The 27857-nt window shown below is 38.8% G+C and overlaps 1 protein-coding gene across 5 annotated transcripts in view; it reads left to right on the forward strand.

Moving 5' to 3' along the window:
• The window catches only part of CCDC88A (coiled-coil domain containing 88A), a 79213-nt gene that overhangs the window by 43228 nt on the left and 8128 nt on the right, over positions 1 to 27857 (forward strand). Inside the window, exons 16-31 of one of the 5 annotated variants that reach the window (XM_083432418.1) lie at positions 1992 to 2119; positions 6064 to 6205; positions 7531 to 7707; positions 8573 to 8734; positions 10329 to 10606; positions 10910 to 11053; positions 11372 to 11558; positions 12424 to 12569; positions 13779 to 13871; positions 14016 to 14230; positions 18968 to 19051; positions 20804 to 21007; positions 21276 to 21347; positions 22230 to 22310; positions 23782 to 24050; positions 25719 to 26199. In XM_083432418.1, the coding sequence (XP_083288544.1) occupies positions 1992 to 2119; positions 6064 to 6205; positions 7531 to 7707; positions 8573 to 8734; positions 10329 to 10606; positions 10910 to 11053; positions 11372 to 11558; positions 12424 to 12569; positions 13779 to 13871; positions 14016 to 14230; positions 18968 to 19051; positions 20804 to 21007; positions 21276 to 21347; positions 22230 to 22310; positions 23782 to 24050; positions 25719 to 26199 (2863 nt within the window). Of the gene's footprint in view, positions 1 to 1991; positions 2120 to 6063; positions 6206 to 7530; positions 7708 to 8572; positions 8735 to 10328; positions 10607 to 10909; positions 11054 to 11371; positions 11559 to 12423; positions 12570 to 13778; positions 13872 to 14015; positions 14231 to 18967; positions 19052 to 20803; positions 21008 to 21275; positions 21348 to 21528; positions 21970 to 22229; positions 22311 to 23781; positions 24051 to 25718; positions 27021 to 27857 lie in introns of those variants that run through there. The other 4 variants (XM_083432416.1, XM_083432419.1, XM_083432417.1 and 1 more) reach the window with 4 other exon arrangements.

Raw genomic sequence — 27857 nt, forward strand, 5'->3', positions numbered from 1 at the left:
TATTTGTATATTATTCAAACACTATTCATGAGCTTGGTGGATTCTGAGTTGCTCATACATTAAGAAGAAATGGTGACAGAAGATGTTCATGCTTCTTTTTGTGCCCCCTGTGTAATGAGCAAAGCAGAAATGTTTGCATTTGAGCCGTGTGAATATCATGGACTTGCACACTGCAATGCAGGCAACAGTTGCCAGCAATTTTTGCTTTCACACTGGGACCTGTTGGCACTTTTGAGGCATTGTGGAATAATTATTACCTTGGAAGCAGAATTAAAATGATGGTTTCTGTGTAGCACAGGTGGACTGTATAATATCTAGCTGTTGCCCTCCTCATTGCTCCTTTTCTAATATTTATTCATAAGCAGGTCCCCTGCAACATTAGTTATTAGCTTCCTCCTTGCAGTAATGAGTCAGCTTCTCTTCTCCATGGTGACGTCTGGTTTCCTTTAATTCTCCCCCACTTTACTTTTTATACTGAAATGATAACCATTTTGCTATGAAACAGTGAAAGGAAACCAGTAATTTACACAGGCACCAGAAGCTGACTAATTAAGGGCTAATTGATAACTAGTCCTCCAGGTGCATACGAACTGACATGAAGAAACTGCAAGAAGGAAGCTTTTCATTGAAGGCACACTAGTTCTTAAAAGCTGTGATGGCACTTTGGCTGTTCACACTGAACAGGCTGGTGCTGTGATTGTGTTTCATTGCCAAAAAGAGCAGGAGTACAACAGCGACAATACCAGAATACAACCATTTGACAATCTGGATACTCCCTAAAAAGCAAATGAATAAAGAAAGACATTTTCAATGAAAGGAGCTAGCATGAAAGCAATTGTTATAACACTTGATGGCTCTATTATTCAGGATCATATGCACTGAACATTTGAACTATCTTGTTGGATTTAGTAACTTAATATAAAATTAGTGGGTTGTATCCAATGGTACAACATTGGATACAACCCACTAATGTTGTGGCGCTGTGGATAAAACCTCAGCGCCTAGGACTTGCCGATCGTATAGTCGGCGGTTCGAATTCCCGCGGCGGGGTGAGCTCCCGTCTTTCGATCCCAGCTCCTGCCCACCTAGCAGTTCGAAAGCACTCCTAAGTGCAAGTAGATAAATAGGTACCGCTTTATAGCGGGAAGGTAAACGGCGTTTCTGTGCGCTGCGCTGGTGCTGGCTCGCCAGAGCAGCTTCGTCACGCTGGCCACGTGACCAGGAAGTGTCTCCGGACAGCGCTGGCCCCCGGCCTCTTAAGTGAGATGGGCGCACAACCCTAGAGTCGGATACGACTGGCCCATACGGGCAGGGGTACCTTTACCTTTACCTTTTTATCCAATGGTGGCTTAATGTGAGGGGAAAACGCTTCTGCCCAAGCAAACTGGGTCACTTCATCTTTCCTACCTACCTAATACTTCCCCAAAGCTTCTTCTGAGGAATGTGGAATCCACTGGGACAGAATAAGATATGGTTGGGGAATTGGGGAAGAGTGAGTTTTCCAATTTAAACAAAAGTCCTTTCTGCTAAGGCAAGGCCAGCATTGGATATATTAACTACAAAATACCCAGCAAAAATAAAGGAGGCAAACCTTTGAAATGAATTCATATTTGTTTTTGGAATATAATTGCTAATTAACTAGAAGTTTATGCAGTAAGTGTGAATAGGATGGAGACAAAATATAGTTTTTTCAGAGAGCTGAAGGTGGTTTGAAATAAGGATCACAGCTTTATTGCATGTATCTACATTTTAATTTCAAATCTGGCAAACTGATTTGGCATATTTTTGTAGACTTTTCAAAAACCTAAAAAAAAATAATGGGAGACAACTGAGATAAAAAAATATTTGTGTTCAGCATTGAAAGGGAAACCTCTCTTAAAGCCACTTTCAACTTCCTTAAAATCTATTGCCTAAGTCTCCTGCTGTAGTCTCTAGAAATGGCATTATTGCAATATTATACGTTCAACACATTTTCAAAAATCTATTTAAAGGATTTGGTGAATGAAAAACTGAAGACACAGCAGATGAATAATGATTTAGAAAAGCTTACACATGAACTTGAAAAGATAGGTTTAAATAAGGAGCGCCTCTTGCATGATGAGCAGAGTTCAGATGATAGGTGAGTATATTAAGGCCTCTTTGGAATAGGTTGAGCGCAGTTCCTTATGGCATTCTGCAATAACTGTTTTTCACAGGATATGCTCCTGAATGTATCTGAACAGCTACTACAGTGTGCACTTCTTTTAGGTTCCACTTTCAATTTTGTTGTACGAAATTCTGTATGTCATCAAAGGAGTAAACATCTCTTTGCAGAGTTGGTATAGACATTTTGAGCAGTTATCTCCAACAGTTATTTATTATATCCTTTATAATTCCTGAGTCTATCAGCAGAAAAAAAATCAGTATCTCTGAAAGAGCTTTTGGCTCTCTTCAGCTTACTCCATCTGCCAATATAAAGCTAATAGCATACAAACATCTGTTTCCTTTACTTGGTCATGTGTTCCATCCTTTTCCTTGTGGAATTGGAGAAAATATGTGTTAACAAAAGCAGAATACTCCAGCTTCTGACCAGCCCTCCTGTCAGCATGCCACTCAGTTGAGAATAATGACTGGCGCTGTAGTCTGTTATTAGCAGTGATTGACATAATGATGGTGGCCAATTCAGAACCTTCTATCTTGAGAGGAAGCCAGCATTATAATTGTATGTATCCAGTCTTACTTTCAGGATACTGTTGAGACAATGTAAGCTTTTCACAGTGAATTATCAATACTTTCCCCCTTTAAAATAATTTTCATTGCTTTTTTTCCACCCTAGAAGGTTTCATTTCTACCTAGTTTTCAATCATTAGCTCCTGACAACTGCTTAAGAAATCTAGTTTGGTGCCCATGGAAGTGGTTCATTTCTATTGCAGAGTGATGGATTTGATGTGGAAAGACCAAATTCAGTGGCAGTGATGTTGGCTTAGGGAGATGTTTGTGAGAGAGAGAGAAAGAGAGGATTGAATAGAGAGGTTAAACAAGGAATTTTTTTTCTTGTGGTGAGAGGCTTCAATGGAAGGAGTAGTTTTTAAGTGTTAACTCGGTTTATCATCAAATTTTGGAATGGTGGGTGTCTACAAGATATGCTGCAGTTTGTGGTTTCAATTACCTTCACTCAGACTGGCTGCATGTGTGTTCTAGTCATGATAAAGTGCTGTATGCCCAAGCCTGGTGCAGGCAGCAGGTTACGCTGCTGGCAGGAGCCACCCAAGGGGAACATTTCTTTTGGGAAGCTGTGTAGACCAAAGATTTACCCCTTTTATCAATTTTATTGGCCAGGGTTTTATGTGTGGTATTGTTTGTTCATTTCTATCCTATGGGGCAGTGTTGTGTTTTTCTCTAGACTGTTTTCAGGGTAAGAGGCTGACTGAAGGTGGTCTAGAGTAATGTGTGTTAGAGAATATTAATTTCATGCCTATGGCGTGTGAGTCCAATCCTGCATGAAACTCTGCCTTTCTCGGGTGGGAAACTGGGGGAGTGGTGAGTTTTTATCCCAGATGAGAGCTGAGGTGTGAGTCACATTTGATATTTTTATTTTAAAAGTATCTCATAGTTTGAGTTCCCCTGACATTAACCTCTGCTGTATTCCTTTCATTTTGTAGAGGTGGCGCAGGGTGGTAATATGTTTAGGAGGTGATACAGAGGTGAACAAAGTTATACAATGGTACCTCGGGTTAAGTACTTAATTCATTCCGGAGGTCCGTTCTTAACCTGAAGCACCAGTTTAGCTAATGGGCCTCCTGCTTCTGCCGCCACGCTGCTGGAGCACGATTTCTGTTCTCATCCTGAAGCAAAGTTCTTAACCCAAGGTACTATTTCTGGGTTAGCGGAGTCTGTAACCTGAAGCGTATGTAACCCGAGGTACCACTGTACAGGGAAGAGAAGGAGGCCTAGTTACATCAAAGCCCAGGCTCCTTTTGCTTCGCCTGCTATATTTCAGAATCTGGGGATGCTAGTAAGCCAGCCCCCTGCCTTGGTGCTGTGTCGCTAAATGCCAGATCTGTTCAGGATAAAATATTGACCATTCACAATTAGATCCTGGGTGAGGGAGCCAGCTTGGCATGTATGACTGACACTGGATGGATGAAGTTGGTGGCCCTAAGCTCACCCAGCTATGTTCACCTGGACACTCAGTGCAGCAGCATTTGAGGTCAGAGGGATGGGGCAGGGAAGCTGCAGTTGTGCATAGAAACCCCATCTCCCTCACCTGGAGACCAATCCGTACTGTGTCTGGATTTGAGGGATTGTTTGTGTTGTTGGGCCAGAGGGCCAGAACAGGGATGTTTTTACTGTACCATCCATCCTGCCGCATTAAGTCTCCCTAACTGAGCTGGCACAGGTTATCTCAAATTTGATCTTGGAAAATGTTTTCATGGTGGTGTTGGGGGAACTTTATTATCCATAGTGAAACTGTCCCATATGGACCAGTTCAGGACTTCATGGTCTCAATGACAGCCATGGAATTGTCTCAATATATCAGTGTCCTCACAACTGGTTGGACATAACCTTGACCTGGATGTGACCTTCACCATAGGAGAATGAATTACCTTCTGAGTGAAATAGTTGGATTCTCAGAATGGATAATGATCAGACAAAATATATGATGCCATGAAAACTTGTTTACCTTTACCTAATTTTGCTGTACTTGGCTATATCTATATTTGTAAGTATTCCCGGATTTGCACCACATTCAGTCTGTGTGTTGACCTTCTATTCCTCCTCACATACACCCTCTGTTATCTCTTGGCAGCATAGGGATGAAGAGAGTGCAGCATTTCCATTAATTTGAGCTAATGTTATTTCATGCTTTCTTAGCATTACATCATTTTAAGCCAGGAGAAAAATTTCCCACAGTCCAGTATTCAGAGGACATGTATGAAACTTTGGGAACTTGGCTACAGATACAACTGATGTGAAAACAAGAGTTGCTGTAGACTTAACTTTGCAATAAAATACAGAAAGCAAAGGGTAAAATCATATGTGGACAGCATCAGTCAATTTGGCTATATTGAGCAATGGAAGTACTAGTTTAGAAATAGCAACTGTAGTGTTAGGTTCACACATTGTGAGTATATATAGGAAATCATCATGCACCTGTATGTTTATTCCTTCTCTTCTCTGCTCCCATTATGTTTTGAAGAACCAGGGTTGTGTGGTTCAGTCCTTTGTAGTGGAGGGTTGTAATCAAGCTCATTTTTTTTATCTTTTAATTTGTTGGACTGTAGCCAGAATGAAGACTGCTCACCAGCAATTCAGTCTCTTTGCATTCTGCATTGTTTATGTGCTACAACTCTCAGTATGATTAAATGTACATCTTCTGTTCTCTTAGGGTGTACCCAGACCAGTATGGGTGACACATCTCACTTTTGTCCTTTAGTGTCGCAGAACAAGTTGCTTTTCTATATGTATACACTTGCTGGAATTGTTTCTTTAGAGTTTGCATTTTTTTTTTTTTAATATTCTCCATTAAATACATTTGATGAAAGTGGTGGCAAAAGGATTAGGTCATGGCCTTTGAGGTCAGGAGATGGTGGTAGGCAGCTTCCTAAATCTCCATAGTAGCCAGATTTAGATTTTAAATTGGTCAGATGAACAAGTGCTATAGTGCTAATGCATTAATTAAAAAGAGAACTGTGTCAGTACCCACAGAGTAAAACTATTTCTGTCTAAACAGTTTAATGAGGTGTAAGAATTTGTACAAAATCTTGTATGTTTCGATCTCTTTTTAGATCATTGCAGACTTTATATTTTGAATGTTTTAAATGGTTGCTTTTATTGTTTCAACTGATTGTTTTATCTCTTTGGATTTGTTTGTTTTTTACATTCGAGTGGTTTCTAAATATTATGAAATAAGTAGAACAATAGGAAGTGAAGACAGCAGACTGTTGGGTGAACTGTTGGTCGTCCTCACACAGATTTATTGAAAAACAGTCAAACTATCACCTTGATGAAGCTTGTATATTTTCCTAGGGGATTGTCTTCTTCTTGATAATTAAAACATTATTGTAATTCTTTCATTAATAGCAAATACAAGCTACTGGAGTCAAGATTAGAATCCACATTGAAAAAGTCACTTGAAATAAAAGAAGAAAAAATTGCTGCTTTGGAAGCTCGATTAGAAGAATCAACAAATTTAAATCAACAACTGCGCCAGGAACTTAAAACAGTAAAAAAAATGAATATTTCTATTACCTTAGTTTTCAAGTGGTGCATAAATGACATAAAATTTCTTTAAATTGTTTCTAACAGTTATAAAGGTGTTAGAAAAAAATCTATTTCTTATATTGTCAAAAGTTTTTTTCTAAAGATTTATGCATAGTTCTGCTTTTGATAAGCAAAATATATGCTGAATCATACTCTTGCTTTCTTAGTGAAAACAGTGTATATATTACCAATTTATCTTCACAGAAATATATGAAAAATATTGGTTTAAAAACAATGCTTTCCATGCAGAAAACATTTTGTTTTTTGACATGGCAAATTTTAGATGTTGCTGATAGCAGTAATTAAAGTGCTGTTCAGCTTCAAGTTTAGCCCCTTTCTGAACAGCTGCCACTTGAGACTGCAGCATGTGGCTTTGCTAATTTTTGCTAGCATTTATTTATCTATAAAAGTATATATCTATACATATGTATGTATGTATGTATGTATCTGTATACCTCTCCTAAAGTATCAGGGTGGTGTACCAGCAATCAAAAAACATAAAAAATTAAAAGCAGTACAAAACAATGATTAAAATGATTGAAATAATAAGCCCTAATGATTAGAATCATTAAAATTTAAAACAAGTGCATAGGCCTGTCAGTGCAAAAGTCTCCAAAAAAAGGCCACAAAGTCCAAAATGTGGATGCCTGCTGAATCTCTGCTGGAAGAGTGTTCCACAATATGGAACTTCTGGTTGAGGCCTATCAGGCCTCTGTAGCATGGGGGACAACAACCAGTACTCCTCAAGATGACCTCAGTGTGAGTGAACTGCAGTATAAGGGCTCAGGTGGTCCTTGTGTAATGTGAAGTGGAGTAGAAACTAGTGGGCCAGTTAGTTGAGCTGAATGAAACTACACCTGAGACACTGAATGGTAGGCATTTTTGCAAAAAAGCTGTGAAAGTAGCAGTCAAAGTCCTTCAGAAAGATGCTCTCCTTATCATTAGTCTACCTCAAAAGGCCAGACTAAGCAACAGACATGAGAGTAACAATTGGGTTGACACCAAATCCCTGTAAAGTCTGGGGTGGGGTGTGATCTAAGCTGCGTTGGGGCAGGAAAGAAGGCGTGCTGAACCCTTCCACAAACCATACTTTCTCCCTGAAACTGCCTCTCCTCTTATTCCTTTTTTCCCTATGGGGATCAAAGGTTGGAACCTTTGGTGAAAGAAAAACAGCTGTGGCAAAGCAATTTTTTCTAATTAAATAATAAGAACAAAGTTGCCTTGGCATGCTTAGGATTTAGTAGGATTTAGTATTTTACATTTGAAATAGAATTCATTGATCTTTAGGTGAAAAAGAATTATGAGGCCCTCAAGCAAAGACAAGAGGAAGAGAAAATGGTACAGAATTGTTCGTCAAAAACGGATGAAGAAAGTTTGTCTGTCAATAAATGGGAACGCGAGAGCCAAGAAACTACTAGAGAACTTTTGAAGGTTAAAGATAGATTAATTGAAGTTGAGAGAAATGTAAGTAATAATTTGGATTATTTTAATAATTTTACCTTAATTGTCAACCTGTGTAGTAAGCCACATTTTGTTGCCATGGATATAACAAAAGAATAGGCTAGTAATTAGGGTTGTTGTTGTTTAGTCGTTTGATCTAATACTGTGCTTCAAAGGGTAGTCTGATCTAATACAGTGGTGCCCCTCAAGACGAATGCCTCGCAAGACGGAAAACCCGCTAGACGAAAGAGTTTTCCGTTTTGGAGGTGCTTCGCAAAACGAATTTGCTATGGGCTTGCTTCGCAAGACGAAAATGTCTTGCGAGTTCCTGCGGGGTTTTTTTTCCTCCCCCCCCTTTTTCGCAAGCCACTAAGCCGCTTAACAGCTGATCGCTAAGCCGCTTATCAGCTGATCCACTAAGCCCGCTAAGCCGCTAATAGCCTTTTAGCAGCTAATCTGCTAATCCCTTAATCCTTTAATAGCCGCTAATAGTGCTAATCCGCTAAGCCGCTAATGGGCTTGCTTCGCAAGACGAAAAAAACCGCAAGACGAAGAAACTCGGGGAACGGATTCTTTTCGTCTTGCGAGGCACCACTGTACTGTGCTTCAAAGAGCATACCGTTTCTTGGAAATAAATGTTGTTGATTTCAGCATAACTTGTTATGCCTTTCTGCCTGTCTTATTTCTCTATTGCATGCATACATAGGTACACCACATTGAGTAAACCCACTTTCATCAGAAAGCAAACCCATGCTTTGTGTGATTTCTTCTGACTGCAATAATGTTTCCATTCTTCGGATTGTTTGATGTAAAATAGAAGTCTGAATTTAATCAATATTTTGTTCATTAGATGGTGCATGTATGTAATACATTTTGTTCCTTTTTAAAGAACGCAACTCTGCAGGCAGAGAAGCAAGCCCTGAAAACACAACTAAAGCAGCTTGAGACACAGAACAATAATGTGCAAGCTCAGATTGTGGCACTTCAGAGACAGACTGTTTCCTTACAGGAGCAAAATACAACGCTGCAGACTCAGAATGCCAAGCTTCAGGTTCTGTTTTCACAAATTTGTATTTATCTCCCAACCACAATATAGAATTTACAAGTGAAAGCCTTGCTGTTATTCACATGGCAGTAGCAGCAGCTGCTATTGTGACACTCATAGGAAACCTATATTTTGAAAATAAGTGGTTTGACTGGTGGGCAGTGCCCCATGTGTAGTAACTCCCTGGCTCCCTGGGCTAGATCTGCCTCCAAGAACCAAGAAGTTCCTTTGGATAGCTCCCATTACTATTGTTTTGTACTTCATTTTTTCACTTCTTCGATGACCACATGCCAGTATCATTTTGAGTCCCTATATATCCCTTTTGTGGTGCTATGGCTTAAGTACTGCAAGATTGGGGGGGGGGGTCTTGTTCTACAACCCTATGATTCCATCTCTTCATGTTAGAGAGATGTTTCTGATTTCCCAACCCTAATTAGAACTTCGTAACAAGAGTCAAACATTTGGGTTTCCTACTTCTGTTACATTTAGGTATCTTAGAGACAAAAACAAAAAAAACCTATTTAGTTCCTCTTGCATTCTAGAACAGCTGTGAAATTTTTTAGAAGGAGAATCTATAGGAAAGGATCAGAAGAATCTCTGTGAGGCTAGATGTAGAATTTGTAATCAGTACAGGCGTCCCCCCAGTTAGGTGGGCGTTACACCCTTGCACTCATAAGTGAAATCACGTGAAGTGGGGAGCACCCTTTAAACACCTCTTCTTTCTCTTCAATCCATACAAAAAATACTGTATCCACAGCTAGAATGGAAGCTATGGGCTTGGCAGGAGGCTGGCAAACACATGCTGTTAGGCGGGGAGACTGAGCAGCAGAAACAAAGTACTGCTGCATCCCCGGTATCTTCTATCTCACCATTTCCTGGTATGAGTCTATTTAATTGTTTCCCAGCGCCACACGTACAGTGGTACCTCAGGTTACGTACGCTTCAGGTTACATACTCTTCAGGTTACAGACTCAGCTAACCCAGAAATAGTACCTCGGGTTAAGAACTTTGCTTCAGGATGAGAACAGCGGCAGCAGGAGGCCCCATTAGCTAAAGTGGTTCTTCAGGTTAAGAACAGTTACAGGTTAAGTACGGACCTCCGGAACGAATTAAGTACTTAACCCGAGGTACCACTGTATATGCAGTTGCGCTTCAGTAGAATGTGCCTAAGTGGGGGGACTCCTGTATTTACCTAAACAAGCCTAATTTAAGTATTTCACTGCTGATCCTGATGTTATTTCTGGAGTTGATTTAGGAAGCATAGGACAGGAGAAAATGTCCACTTCGACTGGCAGTGGCAGCTCTCCAGGGTCTATGTCAGAGGTTTTCTGTACCACCTGTTACCTAATCCTTATAGTGGATATGCCTACAGATGCAAACTGCGGAGCTATGCGCTGAGAGTGCATTGAATGCATGATGCCCCAGTTTGAGCTCCAGCATTTCTTCGAAGAGATTGGGGAAATTGCTCTGAGATACAGGGTTTAAAACCTGTTAACAACCTAGGACCTCAATTGGCTAATTCTGTAGAAGGCTAATTTTGAATGAGTACACCACAAAGTACTTTGTTATTGATTGTCCAATGTCACTTTGGCAATTGTAGGTAGAAAATTCTGCTATTAATTCGCAAAGTACATCTCTCATGAATCAGAATGCACAATTGCTGATTCAGCAGTCCACCTTGGAAAATGAAAATGAGTCCATAATCAAGGAACGTGAGGATCTGAGATTGCTATATGATTCACTCATCAAAGATCATGAAAAACTGGAACAGCTTCATGAACGGCAAGCTACTGAATATGAATCTCTAATTTCCAAACATGGAAACCTTAAGTCAGCACACAAGAATCTTGAGGTGGAACATAAGGACTTAGAAGACAGGTGATTTCGATATATCAGTCATAACCAATTTGCAGCTGAATCTGAAAATTATTTAAAATGTTAGATCTTAAATCCTTATAATCGCAGCCATGTTGAAAGTGGAAGCTGTATTCATAATAACCTTTTATAATTAATACTGAGAACCAATAACCAATTTGCAGCTGAATCTGAAAATTATTTAAAATGTTAGATCTTAAATCCTTATAATCGCAGCCATGTTGAAAGTGGAAGCTGTATTCATAATAACCTTTTATAATTAATACTGAGAATATAATTAGTAATATTATATAATCCATTTGACAGATACAATCAATTGCTGAAACAAAAAGTGCAATTAGAAGAACTGGAAAAAGTTCTCAAAGCAGAACAAGAGAAGATGCTACAGCAAAACAAAAAGCATGAAACAGTAGCAGCGGAATACAAAAAGCTTTGTGAGGAAAATGACAGGTAAGAAAACAAAGCTAATGAATAATTATCTGAATTAAAGTGTATTATTAAATGTGCCAACTATATTTTGCATTTATTCTGATCTTAAACACAATGCACCAAAGTTAGAAACCCTTAATAGGTTAGAATAAGAAAAAAACAATAACTCTACAGTATGCTCATAGAAATTGGTTATAAGATACTGCTACATGCATTATGATAATGTAAATCTCTCTTTAATTAAATGTGAGTATATGATATAACTGTGCAGACACTTGTTTAATTGTTAATTTTGTGAAAACTTACTTTAATTTGTTTTCTGTCCATTTATAATTACAGATTGAATCATACATATACCCAGCTTTTGAAAGAAAATGAAATTCTCCAAATGGATCATAAGAATTTGAAAACATTACTGAACAGTTCTAAACTGGAACAAACAAGGCTGGAAGCTGAATTTTCCAAACTCAAAGAGCAGTACCAACAGCTGGATATTACGTATACAAAACTGAATAATCAGTGTGAGGTAATGAGTTTGCATTTCTTCAGTAACATTTTATTATAGCCCTGTTTATTCATGACAAAAGAGGCTTTTTTAGATTTCTGCAGTAATGTGTTTATCTTTATGAGTTTTCTGTAATGGTTGTAATAGTTGAATTTAGTAATATATCTTAATAGTTTTGAAGCTGTCTTTGTATCATGTTAGGAACAAACTTAGGTCAGTCGTTCTGCTTATTCTGGAGTTGTTCTAGTGATTTTATTAAGGAATTAGTGGAGGTGTTCTGAAAAGTTGCTTTAAGACTGCATGTATCCTCTTATATCAATCAACCTAGTCTCTTTGCACTCATTGATATGAAAGCAAAAAGTTTGATTCTTACTCCATAATTCCAAATATTGAATTCATGGTTTTCTTTCTGTCTGTTTCATACATAAAGAGAGAATAACATTTTTGCATTTAAACAAAAGCTGAAGATTCAAGGAAGAGGTATGAGATATCCTGAAGAGAGCCAGACTTATTCTGCTCCCTTTCTTATTGGCTTGAACAGTGGATACTAGGACCTTAACAGAAGCTGCAGATTGCTCTCCTCAATTGGAAGAAAGGCAATTTACAATTATTTACAAAAACCAGATAATAGAATCATAGAATTGTAGAGTTGGAAGGGACCATGAGGGTCATCTACTCCAGCCTCCTGTAATGCAGGAATCATTTATCTATAGCAGAGCTTGAACCCATGACCCCAAGATTTAAGAGTTTCATGCTCTGGTGACTGAACTATTGCTGTCTCTACTATTTGACTTGTCTTCTTGACTTCATTTTCTTTTGTACTTTATAAACAGAAAGTTGGGCAGACTGCATACACTAAAATATTGTGTTTTGTACATTTCAACAGTTGCTTAGCCAGCTAAAAGGAAATTTGGAAGAAGAAAACAGACACCTGCTGGATCAGATACAGACATTAATGCTGCAAAACAGAACGTTATTAGAGCAGAATATGGAAAGCAAAGATCTGTTCCACGTTGAACAAAGGCAGTATATGTGGGTATCAAAAACGGTGAACTAGTTGCACCCAACGTAACTGCAGTTGGTTGTTCAAATAGAAATAAATCATGGAAATGTTAATCAGCACATTCCATTAACAACAGATGAAAATGTTCATTCGTAGTTGGATTTTAATCAATATTGTTCCTTGTGAAATAAAGCTTACTGTGGAATGATGTTGAACTGCTAGAATCAGAAGAGCAGTGGGATTTCTTAGGGGAAATTATAAGCCACCTGTTTCCTCCTTATGTTGGCAGGTTTTTTTTAAGGAGCAATCCTTCAAGATAGCTGTGCTGCAGCATGCATTTGCTGAAGGTATAAAAGGGATGGAGGAATGCCCCTGTGAGGAAGGATTGTATGATTTGGGACTGTTTCGAGAAAATGCGAGAAAAATAGACATTTATAAACTTATGCATGGCATGGGGATAGTGGCTAGAGAAAAGATTTCCTAGTCTCTGGCCCTTACAGTACCATCTTCCAGATTGTGCTAGGCCTAATGTGGGGTGGAGCGTTTCCATCCTTGGTTTGTAATTCTTTCCCAGGCACCTGAGATCACATTTCCCCGTGCTTTATAGCAAGCAAGACAACTGGGAAAGCATCTCAGAGCACCAGACCTACAACTGAAATCTAGGTGACTTAATCCCTGCCTTCCTCCTGCTTTCCTAACCTATTATTCAACCAAACCAGAAGGAACCTTCACGGCAAACGTCCAGTGTTCCCGTCTAAAATAAGGGGAGTGTGACCTTCTGTAATGGAGAGAAGACAGCGGTGTAGCTCAGTGTTAGAATGCATAAAGAAGGTACCAGGTTCAATTCCTAGTTTTTCCAGATAGGGCTAGGAGAATCTCCTCTGGATATCCTGGAAAGCTGCTGCCAGTCCTGTGCTACATGGATGTAATGGTCTGATGTTGTATAAGGCAGCTTCTTGTGTTCCTGTGAGTGACATGTGTATAGAAACATCCTGTCATATGCCCAGCACATTATTCTAACACCTTCTCTCATTCTACATAGTGCCCATATTTTCCAAAAAATAAAATAATTGTGACTTGAGTTCTGGCAAAATGTTGATGCAAACTGCCCTGATGCAATGCAAACTGCATTTAAACACACATGTCCTAAAAAGTCCCTGAGGCACATTGACACAAAGGAAAAACATCTTTTAGAAACATACATGCCTTCTAACATGTCAATTATCTTTTCCTCACAGTGACAAGCTCAATGAATTGAGAAGACAAAAAGAGAAATTGGAAGAAAAGATTATGGATCAGTATAAATTTTATGAACCGTCTCCTCCAAGAAGGTAATGCATGACCACATATTTCTCTCCCTCTTTCTTTGCCAGAAATGTGCCAGTGTTTGTTACTTAAAGAGAGAAACTTCATTGTTTTGAAATATTTGCAAGAATTTGTTCTAAATGTAGCATTTCTCTTCATTTCTCCAAAAGGAGAGGTAATTGGATTACTCTAAAAATGAGGAAACTGATAAAATCAAAGAAGGATATTAACCGAGAACGCCTCAAGTCTCTAACTCTGACACCAACCCGCTCAGAATCTAGTGAAGGATTTCTTCAGCTGCCACATCAGGACAGTCAAGATAGTTCCTCGGTGGGCTCAAATTCCCTGGAAGATGGTCAGACCGTGGGGGCTAAGAAAAGCAGCAGTGAGTAAATTGCTTAATTTTTGTAAGGGGTAGTGTGTCATGCAGTACTTCCTGTCATGCGGTGAAAAGGTTCAAAATACCCATGGAGGAAGTTTGCTTAAAAGTATTTTGCTCATGTTCCTGTAGGCTCAAGAATGGAGAATCAAGCTCTACAGCAGAGGAATGCTCTTTAATGTGTTTCAGGGGTGCAATATTTACTGACAGTGAAAAATTGGGTCTGAGCTGACCGTAGAGGTGAAATTGGCACCCTTTCTTTACCCATAACCATTGCTCTTTTCTGTACTGTTTCTTTTCACCCACTTATTACATTTCTACTCTTGGCGTGTGAAGAGTTCCCTGTAACATGCTTCCTTATCAGCATCTTCATACTGCTGATGAATTGATTGTGTGTTTCTGCATGTTTATGGGCATACTGCATGGAAGGGGGACTGTGCTGTATCGATCTGCCTTGCAAAGCTTCAGTGTCATGCATAGCTCTGGTCAGCAGGTTCATGAGAGTACCTGCATCCATTATATATACTCTTGAAGCAAGAGGTCCAGCTCTGTAATAGCTCTTCTCCCACTCCTTTTAACCCATACCTTTTCATCACATTCTGCTATCAATTCACTGGTATGCCAGGCTGTGCTGACACAGGGTGTGTGACACTTTATCGTTAACAGCATTTCATTGTACCAACGTTGCTTTGGAATAGAATTTTGAACCTTAAGTAATCATATTCTTGTTTTTGAGTGCCATATCAAAGCAAATATTTACAGTAGAATTCAACATGGAATATAGCATAGCATCAAGTGAGATATTTATGTCCACTTGTACTAGAAGCACTGCATGCCCCCTAAACCTGTTCTGGGGGAATCTTGAAAATAAGATCTGTTAGAACAATAAGACCGAGTGGCAGACACGGTGTTGTTTTTTAAATGAATGTCTTTGATGTTTTTACATGGTATCCAAATGTGTGTAAACATTCCTCCGTTTGATCAGGCTGGAAAAGAATCAAATCCCAAATGATGCGTGCTTTGATTATATAGATTTCTGAACAAACATTAGAAATTACGTTCTGCTTCATAGTATGTTTAAATCATTAGTTGAGTAATTGTTTTTACAGTTTTGATTCATTACTGATCTACTAATGATTGAAGATTACATTTGCTGTGCGACCTAAAAGAGGAGAGAAACTGATTCTGTGGAAGAGAAGACTTTGACCAGCCTTTGTACTAGCCTAGCGTTTTACATCTTAATTTAGGTCCCGTATTAGTTGAGTAGTTGCCTGTCATGATATCTGGTCCACAATTGCTGTCCTAACTACAAAGATTTTTACTTTCACAATCTAGAAGATTGTTTGCTCTTAGTGATCTAGAGTAATCAGCATGTGTTGTTCAATTGCTGCACAGATAATTTCCATTCTGATGGGATACTTTTAAACATTGCAGCAAATGTCAGGTATATTTGGAGGAGAAAGTGTGGCGTCCCCCCCCCCCCCCCCCCGCCCACCATTAGCATTATCAGGTAGGAAGGCTAGTTAGGTCTGAAGAATTGCTAAGTATTGAAGAATTGCTGAATAGTCGTTAAAACTATTCCTTATATTATTGCTTTCAAAAGGTTTGTGATCGGCAGGGAATCTTTTTTCTGTCATGAGATAAATCCCCTTGGGAAATCCACTGGCAGCTGCATTTCTTTTTCCCAGATCATCTTCAGTTAATCAATTTATTCCTCCAAATTTGTATCCTGATGCTCAGTAAATGTGCAATCGTTACAAAAAAATTTAATTGCTCAACCTCCCTCTTGCACTGGGATCAGTTATGTTCAAGAGACAAAGTAGAATTTCTATTTAAGACCATAGACCCACATGAATTTGGATGCTACAGTGGTGCCTCGCAAAACGAAATTAATTCGTTCTACGAGTCTCTTCGTCTAGCGGTTTTTTCATCTTGCGAAGCAACCCTATTAGCGGCTTAGTGGATTAGCGCTATTAGCGGTTTAGCGGCTATTAGCGGCTATTAAACGCTTAAGGGATTAGCGGATTAGCTGCTAAAAGGCTATTAGCGGTTTAGCGGCTTAGAAAAAGGGGGCGGGGAGCGAAAAAAAATCTCAAGACTCGCAAGACATTTTCGTCTTGCGAAGCAAGCCCATAGGGAAATTCGTCCTGCGAAGCGCATCGAAAAACGGAAAACCCTTTCGTCTAGCGGGTTTTCCGTCTTGCGAGGCATTTGTCTTGCGGGGTACCACTGTATTTTATAACTGACTTGTGGGTTGCAGTTTATGTGTGTGTTCAGTATATTTTCACTGGTAATTATTAGGTAGCTACTGAACTAGAAAACATGTCCAAAATTATTTATGTTTTTCCTTTATGATGTGTTACTTGTATCTGATCAGCACATAACTTACATTTCCTCACACAGAGAAACCTATCTGATCATTTGTATTTGTGGACCATTTCTTCAGCATCAGTTTCCGTAGAATTTTGTTATGAATAAGAAATATATCATTTGCATATTTTGTGAAAATGTAGCTAATACATTTACATCCAGTGGTTTGGGTGCCAGCAACATATTTGCTGCAAGATCATGCCTTTACCTTGAGTTAGACCCTTTTCTCTTTGTAAGATATTGTGAAAGTACTCCTGCCAAGTGGAATCAGAGCTGTCCACTCATGATGGCTATCAGCAGTAGCTAATCTATGTGTGGGAGTTACTTCCGTGATGAAGGGACAGGGAAGAGAACAACCTGGATATCAAAACTGAAGGAGTATTCAATAGATATGAATTTATTTTGACTCGCCCAATATATATTTTTCTATGTGCTTTTTGCAGTCCTTCTCTTCCCACAATTCTCTTGCAACTTTTTTCAGACGACTCAGATAACCTTTTTTAATCAAAATATGTATACAAATTTTAAATTCTTCTATTCCACCTCCACAGGGCGCACCATTTCAGTATGTTGCAGCAAAACCAACAGAGTGTTGTGGCACCTTTTAAAGACTCAGAGATTCATGCCACAATAAATATTTTATTCTTTATGGTGCCACAAGTCTCTGTTTCCATTTCATTACTTTTTAGACAAAACGAAAAGGTGAGCTTTTTATCCAAAATTGTGGAGAAAGATTTGAATGTGACAAAAGTTAACCTTCCATTGTAACACACTTTGATTTGATATTTTACTCTTGTAAATGATACTTTACTACACATTTCAGGGGAAGCATGGAATATCCATCACATGTTTGTTTCCCTTTATACTGCTGATCCCTGCTGGGCTGATACTTAACTCCTCAGCCAGCCAGTTGCTTCTAGGACATCTTTGAATGCTTCTATTATCACCCCTCCTAGCCAGTTATCAAGAGTTTGGCTGAAGAGGAACCACCTCAGAGGCGTTTGCAGGGGGTGGGATTGGCATTCACTGGAAGGCTTAACCATATGCACATAGATGATCATATTATACAATGCATTCATGCTATCTCTGCAAAGAAGGGTTTTGGAATACATGTTTGTTGAAAACATGTATTTCCACCTGTAGTTGCTAAACAAGGTGTCAACTGGTTTAGCAGAGAAGAAAGCCTGTGGCATGCCTTCTAGGACACTGCACTAAGCATGCTGTGGCAATGCTCCTTCACATGTGCACAGCACACAGATGAGGAAACAGGTCATGTGTAAGTGAAAATCCGTGTCTTCTCATTCAGCTTGTTTTAGTGCAAGTAAACACCATTGATCACAGTGGAACTTATTCATGAATGAACATACATAGATAATACTGGATGACTCCTTGACTGAGATGAACGGCTTGTATGTACACTCATGGCTTACCTCTTTTGCACTGGATTAGTAATAATGCCACATTGAAATGCAAATGTTTGCTTTATTACAAGGTCTTCTTGTATAGGGTTTCAACCCTGCCACAAGCAAACATGTGAAAGCTTTCTGTAACATGCAATTTAAAATTCTCACTGCAGTTATTACATGTTTGATTTTTAATGTTCCCGCACTGTCACTGTTCTGTTCTGTTTGTTTCTTTGTTCTGTCATTTTTCTGTTTGGTGCCTTCCCCCACTTCACACCCCAGTAGCAGTATGGTATGTCATTTAACCAATAATTCTTATTTAAAGTGGTAATCAGTCAGAATATTACTGTATTCTGCACTCCATTCCAATAATTTATTGATCATATGTTCAGATGGTGTGTAAAAGGAGGTAAAGGTTAGATACTGCTGTTCTTGGAAGTTAAATCGACTAAGATGAGTTCACATTAATACAATTTAAAACAAGTCATTAATGTGAAAAATACAATGACTGCTTGGTAGCAAGAAATGAAGGTAGTGCTTATTGAAAGATACTTTGATAAACCAAGTGAACTTTTTTTTTTTTCAGTATACCTTTCCATCTCAGGAAACCTGCTTGCTGGTTTTTGACTCCTTGCCCATAATTTTTGTGCCAGGGTTTGGGTTTGGCTTCTTTTTATATCTTTTTTTTTTGCTTGGTTTTTAAGACATCCAGTAGTTGTGAACTGTGAAAGTTCCTTATATTCCTCAGGCATGGTTTCCAGTGTTTCCTTGGATAGTTCCACAGTGAAGGCTTCATATCCATTGCCATTCAGCAACATGAGATTAATAGCTTTTAGTAAATAAAGTGCACCTAGCGGAAACTCAAGCATTCATTTCTGTCCTTAGTTTCAACATTTAACTTCCATCTGTTCTTCTCCCCTTTTTCTTTCATCTTCCCGTTTCCGTTTTTCCTTATGCTATGACATAAAAGTGGTTGCACTGAAAAGACTGCCCTTTTTGAGGAACAGACCGAAGGAAAAAGACAAAATGAAGGCCTTCTACCGTCGCTCCATGTGTAAGACTTTATGACAGTTCAGCTTCTTTTTAAATGGCTACACTGGCTTCTATTACTACTTTCACTAACCTTTCCGTGGACTGCGCTGTTTTTCCTATTTTGCAAAGTGCAAGTCCTGCTATAATACAAGGAGCTGAAGCAATGTTTCTAAACACCTTGGCACTCACTATACATAACTCTTGGGGTGTATAAAAATGTATATGTATTCATATAATAAGAATATAATAATTTATTATTTATACCCCGCCCATCTGGCTGGGTTTCCCCAGCCACTCTGGGCGGCTTCCAAAAGAATATTAAAATACTGTGATACATCAAACATTAAAAGCTTCCCTAAAGAGGGCTGCCTTCAGATGTCTTCTAAAAGTCTGGTAGTTGTTGTTCTCTTTGACATCTGGTGGGAGGGCGTTCCACAGGGAGGGCGCCACTACCAAGAAGGCCCTCTGCCTGCTTCCCTGTAACTTGGCTTCTCACAGTGAGGGAACCGCCAGAAGGCCCTTGGTGCTGGACCTCAGTGTCCGGGTAGAACGGTGGGGGTGGAGACGCTCCTTCAGGTATACTGGACCGAGGCTGTTTAGGGCTTTAAAGGTCAGCACCAACACTTTGAATTGTGCTCGGAAACGTACTGGGAGCCAGTGTAGGTCTTTCAAGACCGGTGTTATATGGTCTCGGCGGCCGCTCCCAGTCACCAGTCTGGCTGTTGCGTTCTGGATTAGTTGTAGTTTCCGGGTCACCTTCAAAGGTAGCCCCACGTAGAGCGCATTGCAGTAGTCCAAGCGGGAGATAACCAGAGCATGCACCACTCTGGCGAGGCAGTCCGCAGGCAGATAGGGTCTCAGCCTGCGTACCAGATGGAGCTGGTACACAGCTGCCCTGGACACGGATTTAACCTGTGCCTCCATGGACAGCTGTGAGTCCAAAATGACTCCCAGGCTGTGCACCTGGTCCTTCAGGGGCACAGTTACCCCATTCAGGACCAGGGAATATGCATACATCTATCTACACACACAATGAACACACATTTATAGGTTCAAGTTCTGGGAATTATATGAACATATATGTGTTATGTGTGTGTATTTATAAAGATATAGTGCACTCAATGCATTTGCACATTTTGAATTCCACTCCTAGTAATCAGTTTTATAAACACCTCAGTACAAATCTAGAAAATCATTTGCTTAAAAAAATAAATAAACGGTGACCTGTTATTCCTTAGAAATGTTTTACCATTCTAAGTTGAAGGAGCGGGGTGGGGAAATCAGGTATTCTTTGTCATTTCTTCAGTGAAATGCTCTTGGGAAAGTTGGGAGAGGACACCTTTATTTTAAATACTTTCCTCTATTGTCATGCAATAAATATTATTCCTGCAAAAACCTGCACTGAAGGACCCCTTATCATTGCCAACACTGACTTTGTATTAGCACTTCTGCTCATCTTTCCCTGTTCATTCCATTTTTCATTGCGAAACATATCAGAGCTTCTAACATATATTTATTTGTTGTATAGCACTCCAGCACAAGCATGGCGGTTGTAGCTAATAAAAAGCAATAAAATCATCTGTACAAGGAGGCTTTGGCTTTTTAACACTTTTCATTCATTCAGCCAATTGCATGTTTTAACATGTAGAAACTTGTGGACTGTAGCTTTCAGTATGCCTTGATGCTTAGGTAAATGAAGCATTTTACAGTACAAAATAAAACTTTTAAAAAACATTGAACCATGCTGATTCATTTGCTTTCATTTGCATCCCAGCCATGAATGACCTGGTGCAGTCCATGGTCCTAGCAGGAGGACAATGGACAGGTAGTTCTGAGCATCTGGAGGGTCCTGATGATATATCTACGGGTAAAAGGAGAAAAGAATTGGGATCTATGGCCTTCTCTACTACATCCATCAACTTTGCAACTGTCAACTCTGCTGCAGGCTTGAGATCCAAGCAGTTGCTTAATAATAAAGGTATAGGTAGAACCTTTTCACGCTGTGGTGTGGTTGTGTTGGTAACCGTAGCGTTATTGGAAACTGTTTGTGCTCCATATTTCACATTCTTTTCCAGCAAATAACTGGAATATTTGATTTGCAGACTTGTGGAATATTAGGATGGGGAAACTAGTTGTATTTGTAAACTTTTGTGGGGATCAATGAGCCATAAACATTTCTTGTGTTTTAGAGATGATAAATTCAAAGGTCTGTTTCTGCAACAAAATTGTGCTTGTTTCCCCTTTAGATGCTACATCTTTTGAAGATGTAAGTCCACAAGGAATTAGTGATGATTCTAGTACAGGATCAAGAATTCATGGTAAGATTTGTGCTTTAAAGGAGTAGCAGACCTATTACGGAAATGCTAGTAAAGTTTATCCAGAAATAGAAAATGACCTGCGTTGCAAGTGTGCATGTTTGTATTCTTTCCTTACATCTCATCTCATCTAATTGTATGGGAACTTTTCCATTTCTTTCACTCGGATTTCACTCTTAAACAGAACAAACCTATTCAGTATGAAGTGCACCTGAACAGGACCCAAATTTCTCTCCTCTCCATCAGTCCTGAGTATTCTAGAGTTCAATTGTGAGAACTTTCAGCTTATGAAATCTTCTTTTCAAAATTCATCTTATTAATAAATGTATTTTTCCTCTATCAAATTTTGGCATAGCTGTAAAATACTTCCGTTAAATTTGAATCACAGTAGTGCAGTCTCTAAAACCCTTTAACACTGCTTCTGCGCCTGCTTTGGTTAGGAGTAAAGAACATTCCTGCGCAGATGTTCTTTCTCTTCCTGTCGGTGACATTTCTGTAACGTGCAGAATTCCATGTCAAAATCTTTTGTAAGTGCCTTAACCGCAACCTGATTTCTGCATGTTGGTGCCATTTCTCTTTAAAACCTTGGTTATTCCCATCAATAAACCTGATACAATTCAAAACATGTATTTTGTTTCTCTGTTCCTTCTTTCGCTAACCTGCTCGCTTTTCTAGTGTACTTTCTTAAAGTGCTGTCTTGGGCTGCCTGGGGACACCACCTTTTCCCACCTGCCAGAATCCACACTTTGAGACATGTTCAGCTTGTGCAATATCAGTAGTGCATGATTTCCTGCCTCAGATCATTCTGTGATCAGAATGTAGTAGGCGCAGTGTCATCTGCTATGGTATGTGCTTCATGCGATCTACTGGTTTTTTTCCATTTAGCTTCCAGACCAGCCAGCCTTGATAGTGGCAGAACATCCACTAGCAATAGCAATAATAATGCCTCACTCCATGAAGTCAAAGGTATGCTTCCAGGCAAATTGACACATCTGCTTCATTCCTCACATTTCCAGGGCAGGGAGGGAGAGAATTCAGGGCATGTTTTCCTTTCCTTTCACCATTTCATTCCTTTTTAGATGAAGCTCTGGAATAAGGTGGGTCACATGTCTAATTTAGGAAAAGTAAATTAATGCAGGACATTGCAGATATTCATCCATCCATATAGTGTAGTAGTGTATCCGGATACTTTACAATGCCTTGCAGCTCACATAAAACAAAAAAGGAATAATGCTTTCAAATTCTTCTTTAACCTGCAAACAAATGTCATATTAGACAGAAAACCAACATTTCTAATATAACAGCAAATTACATTCTGGGCAGAAGACACATACGCCATTTTTACTAACCATGTTGTGGTAAACTCATTGCCAGGCAAATGTCTTGGAATAAGACCTCTTGAATCAGATGTGAATCTGTATTCTTTGGTTTTCTTCAAATGAAAGTGCCACTTGCCTACAAATTAAGAATAAATATATGGATAGTTCTAGAGAGGAGTTCATGCTGTTGTGTTGCAAATGAGTAGAACCAAAGGGACAAATGATAACACTCAGCTTTTTCTGGTCCTCTGCTTTGAGATACACCTGACAGGATGGTCTGTTTCCTCTTCTGTTGTAAAACAGTTGTATGCAAGGCAAAACTGGAAGATTTCTAGCAGTCACTGCCTTATAAGGGATTATTTAAACTTCATTTAATTCATTTCACTGTATTTCTAGATAGTATCTGCTCAGTGGAAAATATGGATCGGTCTTCTAAAATGTTTGTGATTTTCCAGTATAAACAATTCCTTGCAGTAATGCATGATGTAGTTCAGTAGCATTGATAGTGTATGCTGCTTGTTTTTCTTCAAAATAATAATAATTCAAAATAACACAAAGGGCAGCTTCCAGTTGGTTGATTTGTATCTGTTTAAGGAAACAATGTGAACTGGCATTTCTTCAACCTTTACTCTGTGCAAAATGGGATGTTTCTGCTCCAAGTCATGACAAACTGATACAGGCATTTGACGGAATGCATTTTTAAGAAACCTTTCTCGAAGAATATTTCTTGATCAGTCTGAAAATAAATTATTTGCATTCCATCTTTTATATTTTTACCTTTTGCCATATGTCATAAATAGTAGCGGATGTCAACTTTGTTGCTGAACTGAGTCGTATTTAATGTCTGGGATCTCATTTTGTTGAGAAAGATTAAACATTCAAAGTTATTTGGTGGTGGTGTTTAATTGGAAACATGCCATGTCACATTGAAGAACCTTATTAGGTAAGGCAAGGGAACTAACCTTTATTTCTCATATGGCTTCCCCATAGGTTTTTTAGTACCTTATGACAAATGCTTCTTCAATGTGACAAAGGAAAAACATCCAATAATGCATTGTTAATGTTTAAAAATAATATAGCGTGCATAATAAAGATGACAATACTGTTTATCCCTAAAGCAGGCACAGTTACTAACCAAAGCAGGCCACAAAGCCACAGCAGTGGAGAATTTAGCCTGCTTCATGAGCATGACGCATGGTCCAGCAGCAGCAGCAGTCCCATCCAGTATTTGAAAAGCCATGCCAGGTCTAGCCCCATGCTCCATCCTAAAATGTCAGAAACAATGGATAGACAAGGAACGCACAGAATTAAAACGGACTCCCCTGGAAGTGAAGTGGTTACTCTGCAGCAGTTCTTGGAAGAAAGTAATAAAGGTACTTCAGCTGAGGTACGTTGAAAAGCTACTTAATTTCACTTGGCAAAACATAAAGCTGCAAAACTTAGTGCACTTTTTAGGTTGCACAAGAAAATCTGGCGGTGACTTTACATTTGTAAAGGCCAGAATTCAGAATTAAGTTGGTTAGGAAAATTAATTGACACATAGGGCAGGAATTTAAGTAACATTATGAGACAGGGAAAGAGAAAACGAACCTTTTCTGAGAGAAGAGCAAATCTCCTGTAGAGCAGTCTTTCAGGAATGAATGAGCCAATTTATAAATATAAATTAATTTTTTTTAGGCAGAGTGTGGGTGCTCATTCTCTGAACACAAAACTATAAGGTGTGAGTCTTTGTTGTTTTTGTTTAGTCATGTCCACCTCTTCGTGACCCCAATAGTGAGTCAATAGTACTACACAAAAGGCCTACACAAAATTGTTGTCAGGTCTGCTGCAGTCTGTGATCCAGAGAGCAATGGGGTGGGTATTTTCAAGCTCTAAAGAATTTTTCCAACACCCATGGCAGATTACATTTATCTTCAGACAGTACCATAGCCAAAACAACTCAAAAGTTACACTTTTAATCTCGACTTTTCTGCATTGCTTGTGAAATGCTTTGGACTGTGTCTTAACCACGTGCTTTGCACTGAAGAGATAAAGACTAATTGAAAAGCTATCGCACTATAGCATTTTCACCTACCCACCCCAAAATCTCCAGTGTGTATTTGCCATCATGATTGAACTGTGTCTTCCAGCCCATTCTATTTCTGTGTCAAGGCAACAAGTGGCTGTATGCTGATGCCAAGTTCTAAAGCATTAAAATAACCTTGGAATAAAATAATGCACTTAATTTAAATAATAATGTGATTTCGGTGTTTATTTTTTAAATTGGAATAATTTAATTCTTGTCTGTCCGGTCTCACATAAAATAGCCTTTTCAAAGATAGATAATATGGGTATACAACTAATTTATTATCTTTTCCACTGTTTTGAAACAGACCCACTCATTTTCTCAGCTATTTATTAATTACAGTATAAACTTTTGGCCTGGCGACTGCTCAAATGCCACGATCCCTCTGAAATAAGGTGCATTTGTGTTTAGGTGATTGGTTCTTAAATGAGCCTTAGAAAGGAAAGGCGGTCTTGTTCTTTTCTTATATCTTGGATCTTTTCCAAGGACTCCAACTGGGAGTTCCAATCCGGAAGTCCACACAATGATTTCGGGCTTAGGCACTCCTGTACATGATGTTCAGATTGCTAAGGAAGTTGTTTAATCAGTCAGTGAGAAAGTTATGGGATAGATCTGAAAGTGAAATGATCATCATTGGTTGAGCCTTTTGATGTTGGAGGAGAAGTGATATTTGCGTAAATGTTAAAATAAATGGAAATATTCACAGAAATCAAAATGCCAAGGTAGGAATGTTTATTTTCAGTACGTTTATGCATTTAAAATTGAAAAAAGAAATTGTGGCTTTTCCATTATTAAGTAAACTTAGTCTAGTAGCATATTGGTAAAACTACTAAACCTGGGTGATACCATATGTATCAACGATTTCCATTATTTTGAACTGCATCATGGTTATGCATGTTTGTGCTGTCGAAGTATGAAACACTCTCTTGCAGAAACATTAAGAAACAAAGTAGCAGATAATGAATTAACTTATTTGGATATCTTTTGCAGCTCAAGTCCTCAAGCCAAGATAATCTTCTGGATGAAGTGATGAAATTTTTTTCTGAAAATGCTGAATTAGTCGGAAGAGATAAATTAAGAAAACAGTCATCAGGCAGCGGTGGTATTGCCAGGTCACAGAGTGTGAAAAACACAATGGAGTTCTCTGATGGAAAGTCAGCTAAACAAGGACACCTTACAAGGCCCAGCTCGCGTCGAATGGAAGATGCCAACTTTGCAAACTCTTCAAAAACGCTCACAGCAGGCACTAAAGGAAGGGCCAGGTCTGTTAAAGAAAGTGTACAATCACAACGACAATCAAAAGATTGTAATCCTTATGCGACTTTACCTCGCGCAAGCAGTGTGATTTCGACTGCAGAAGGAACTACCCGGAGAACAAGCATCCATGATTTTTTGTCTAAGGACACTAGGCAGCCAGTATCAATTGATCCAACTCCACCTACAGGTGACAGAAGCGTCCCATCAGCTTCTAGTGAGTACAATCCCCAACAACACTCCTCTGTTTTTCATTATACCCCTTTTCCTTCAGTTACCTCGTCAGAAAATGACTTGGGTAGGATAGCCACGCTAGATAGTTCTACATGTAAATCAGAAAAGGCTAGGAGTTCAAGAACAGGCAAGACAAATTTTATTACTAAAACATTTTCTTGTAGTAACGTGTACAATGAGAAAATGGGCACATCAACAAGCATTATAGGTAAGTTGTCTACAGTCCGTTTGTCCAGGCCATTTTTGGCACTCAACACCGAATTAGTCAGCAATGTTAGTGGACTGCCCCAAATGCCTGTATCAAAGACAACTGATAAGACATTTGATTCATCTGTGAAATCTCCACAGAATGATCACAAACTACCTTCTGAGAATCAGAAATCATCTGATGGCAGAAATGTAGAGATGAATCAGAATAGTGGTGAATCTACGCCACTTACCCATTCAAATGCTAGTGATAGTAAAATACCATCACCCGTTTCTGAAGATACTCAGACTGTTTGGTATGAATATGGTTGTGTATGATAAACATATATAATATTAAGTAAATCTCTGCTACTACACATTGTGGATGTTCTTGTTAATGTTAATAGATTTAGACTATATTTAAATTTACTAGCCATGATAGTAACTAGGTGTACATAGTTTTTCTCTAAATGGAGATGGAGAGTTCACCTTACCCCCTTAGCATGTGAATGAATGTACAATTGTAACCATGCCAAAGCTTGCATGAAACATTAACTGCACTGTGTAATTTCTGCATGCCTTTTAAAAGCCTTAATAATAAAAGCTAACTGTATTTTATTTTCTATTTGTTATAAATATTTTATTTTCTATACATTACTGGATGCATGCTAACCAGTTGCATGGTGCTGTGCCAGGAACAGCACAAAAAAACAGGTAACTTTCAGCAACAGTACATTCAGTTTTTCTTCCTTTCAGAGTCCACATTATCATGTAGATTATACATTTTGGACTCAATTCCACTAAAGCTGGTTGTGACTGATGTAAAATTAATGGAACCGACTCGGTTGTAACTGACTCAAGTCTCATTGCCTAATGGCTTACAGATCAGTTACATGCATGCTTACTTGGAAGTAAGCCCCACTTTTGACTTACTTCCTAGTAGGTGTGTTTGGAATTACATCTTAGCTTTGACAAGCTTTAGCTGGATTGGGGCCTTTTTGTATCGGTGTCCTTTCCCTGTTTTGCTGGTGAAAAAATGCAGGAGGCCCCTCTGCACCTCTAGCTTTTTACTTTGGACGTATTCAAATTCTATTTAATAAATGAGCCATTCTCGAAATAGTGACTATAGTTTGCACACTGAAAGTGTACTACTGTTCATGCTGATAAAACATCAAGGTTTGGAAGCCTAAACAGTGGGCCTTGTCTGTTTAATGATACATAACTAAATGTAGTTTCATTGGAAAAGTTGACCCTCTTCATCTTTCCCTTTTATGTCCTTTTCCCGTCCCTTGCTTGATGTATTTACATGGTCATGGTGTTGTCTCGTCGATAGAGCCTTACCTGAATCTTTATTATATAGCTTTTAATGGATTTTTACAGTGTATTAAAATAAAAAATAAACTGGTATTACGGTATTCTTATTTTCGTTCAGGGATGTGATAGTTAATTAGAAAA

The sequence above is a fragment of the Podarcis tiliguerta genome (assembly GCF_965153285.1).
Source record: "Podarcis tiliguerta genome assembly, chromosome: 3".
In the NCBI taxonomy this organism is placed as follows: Eukaryota; Metazoa; Chordata; class Lepidosauria; order Squamata; family Lacertidae; genus Podarcis; species Podarcis tiliguerta.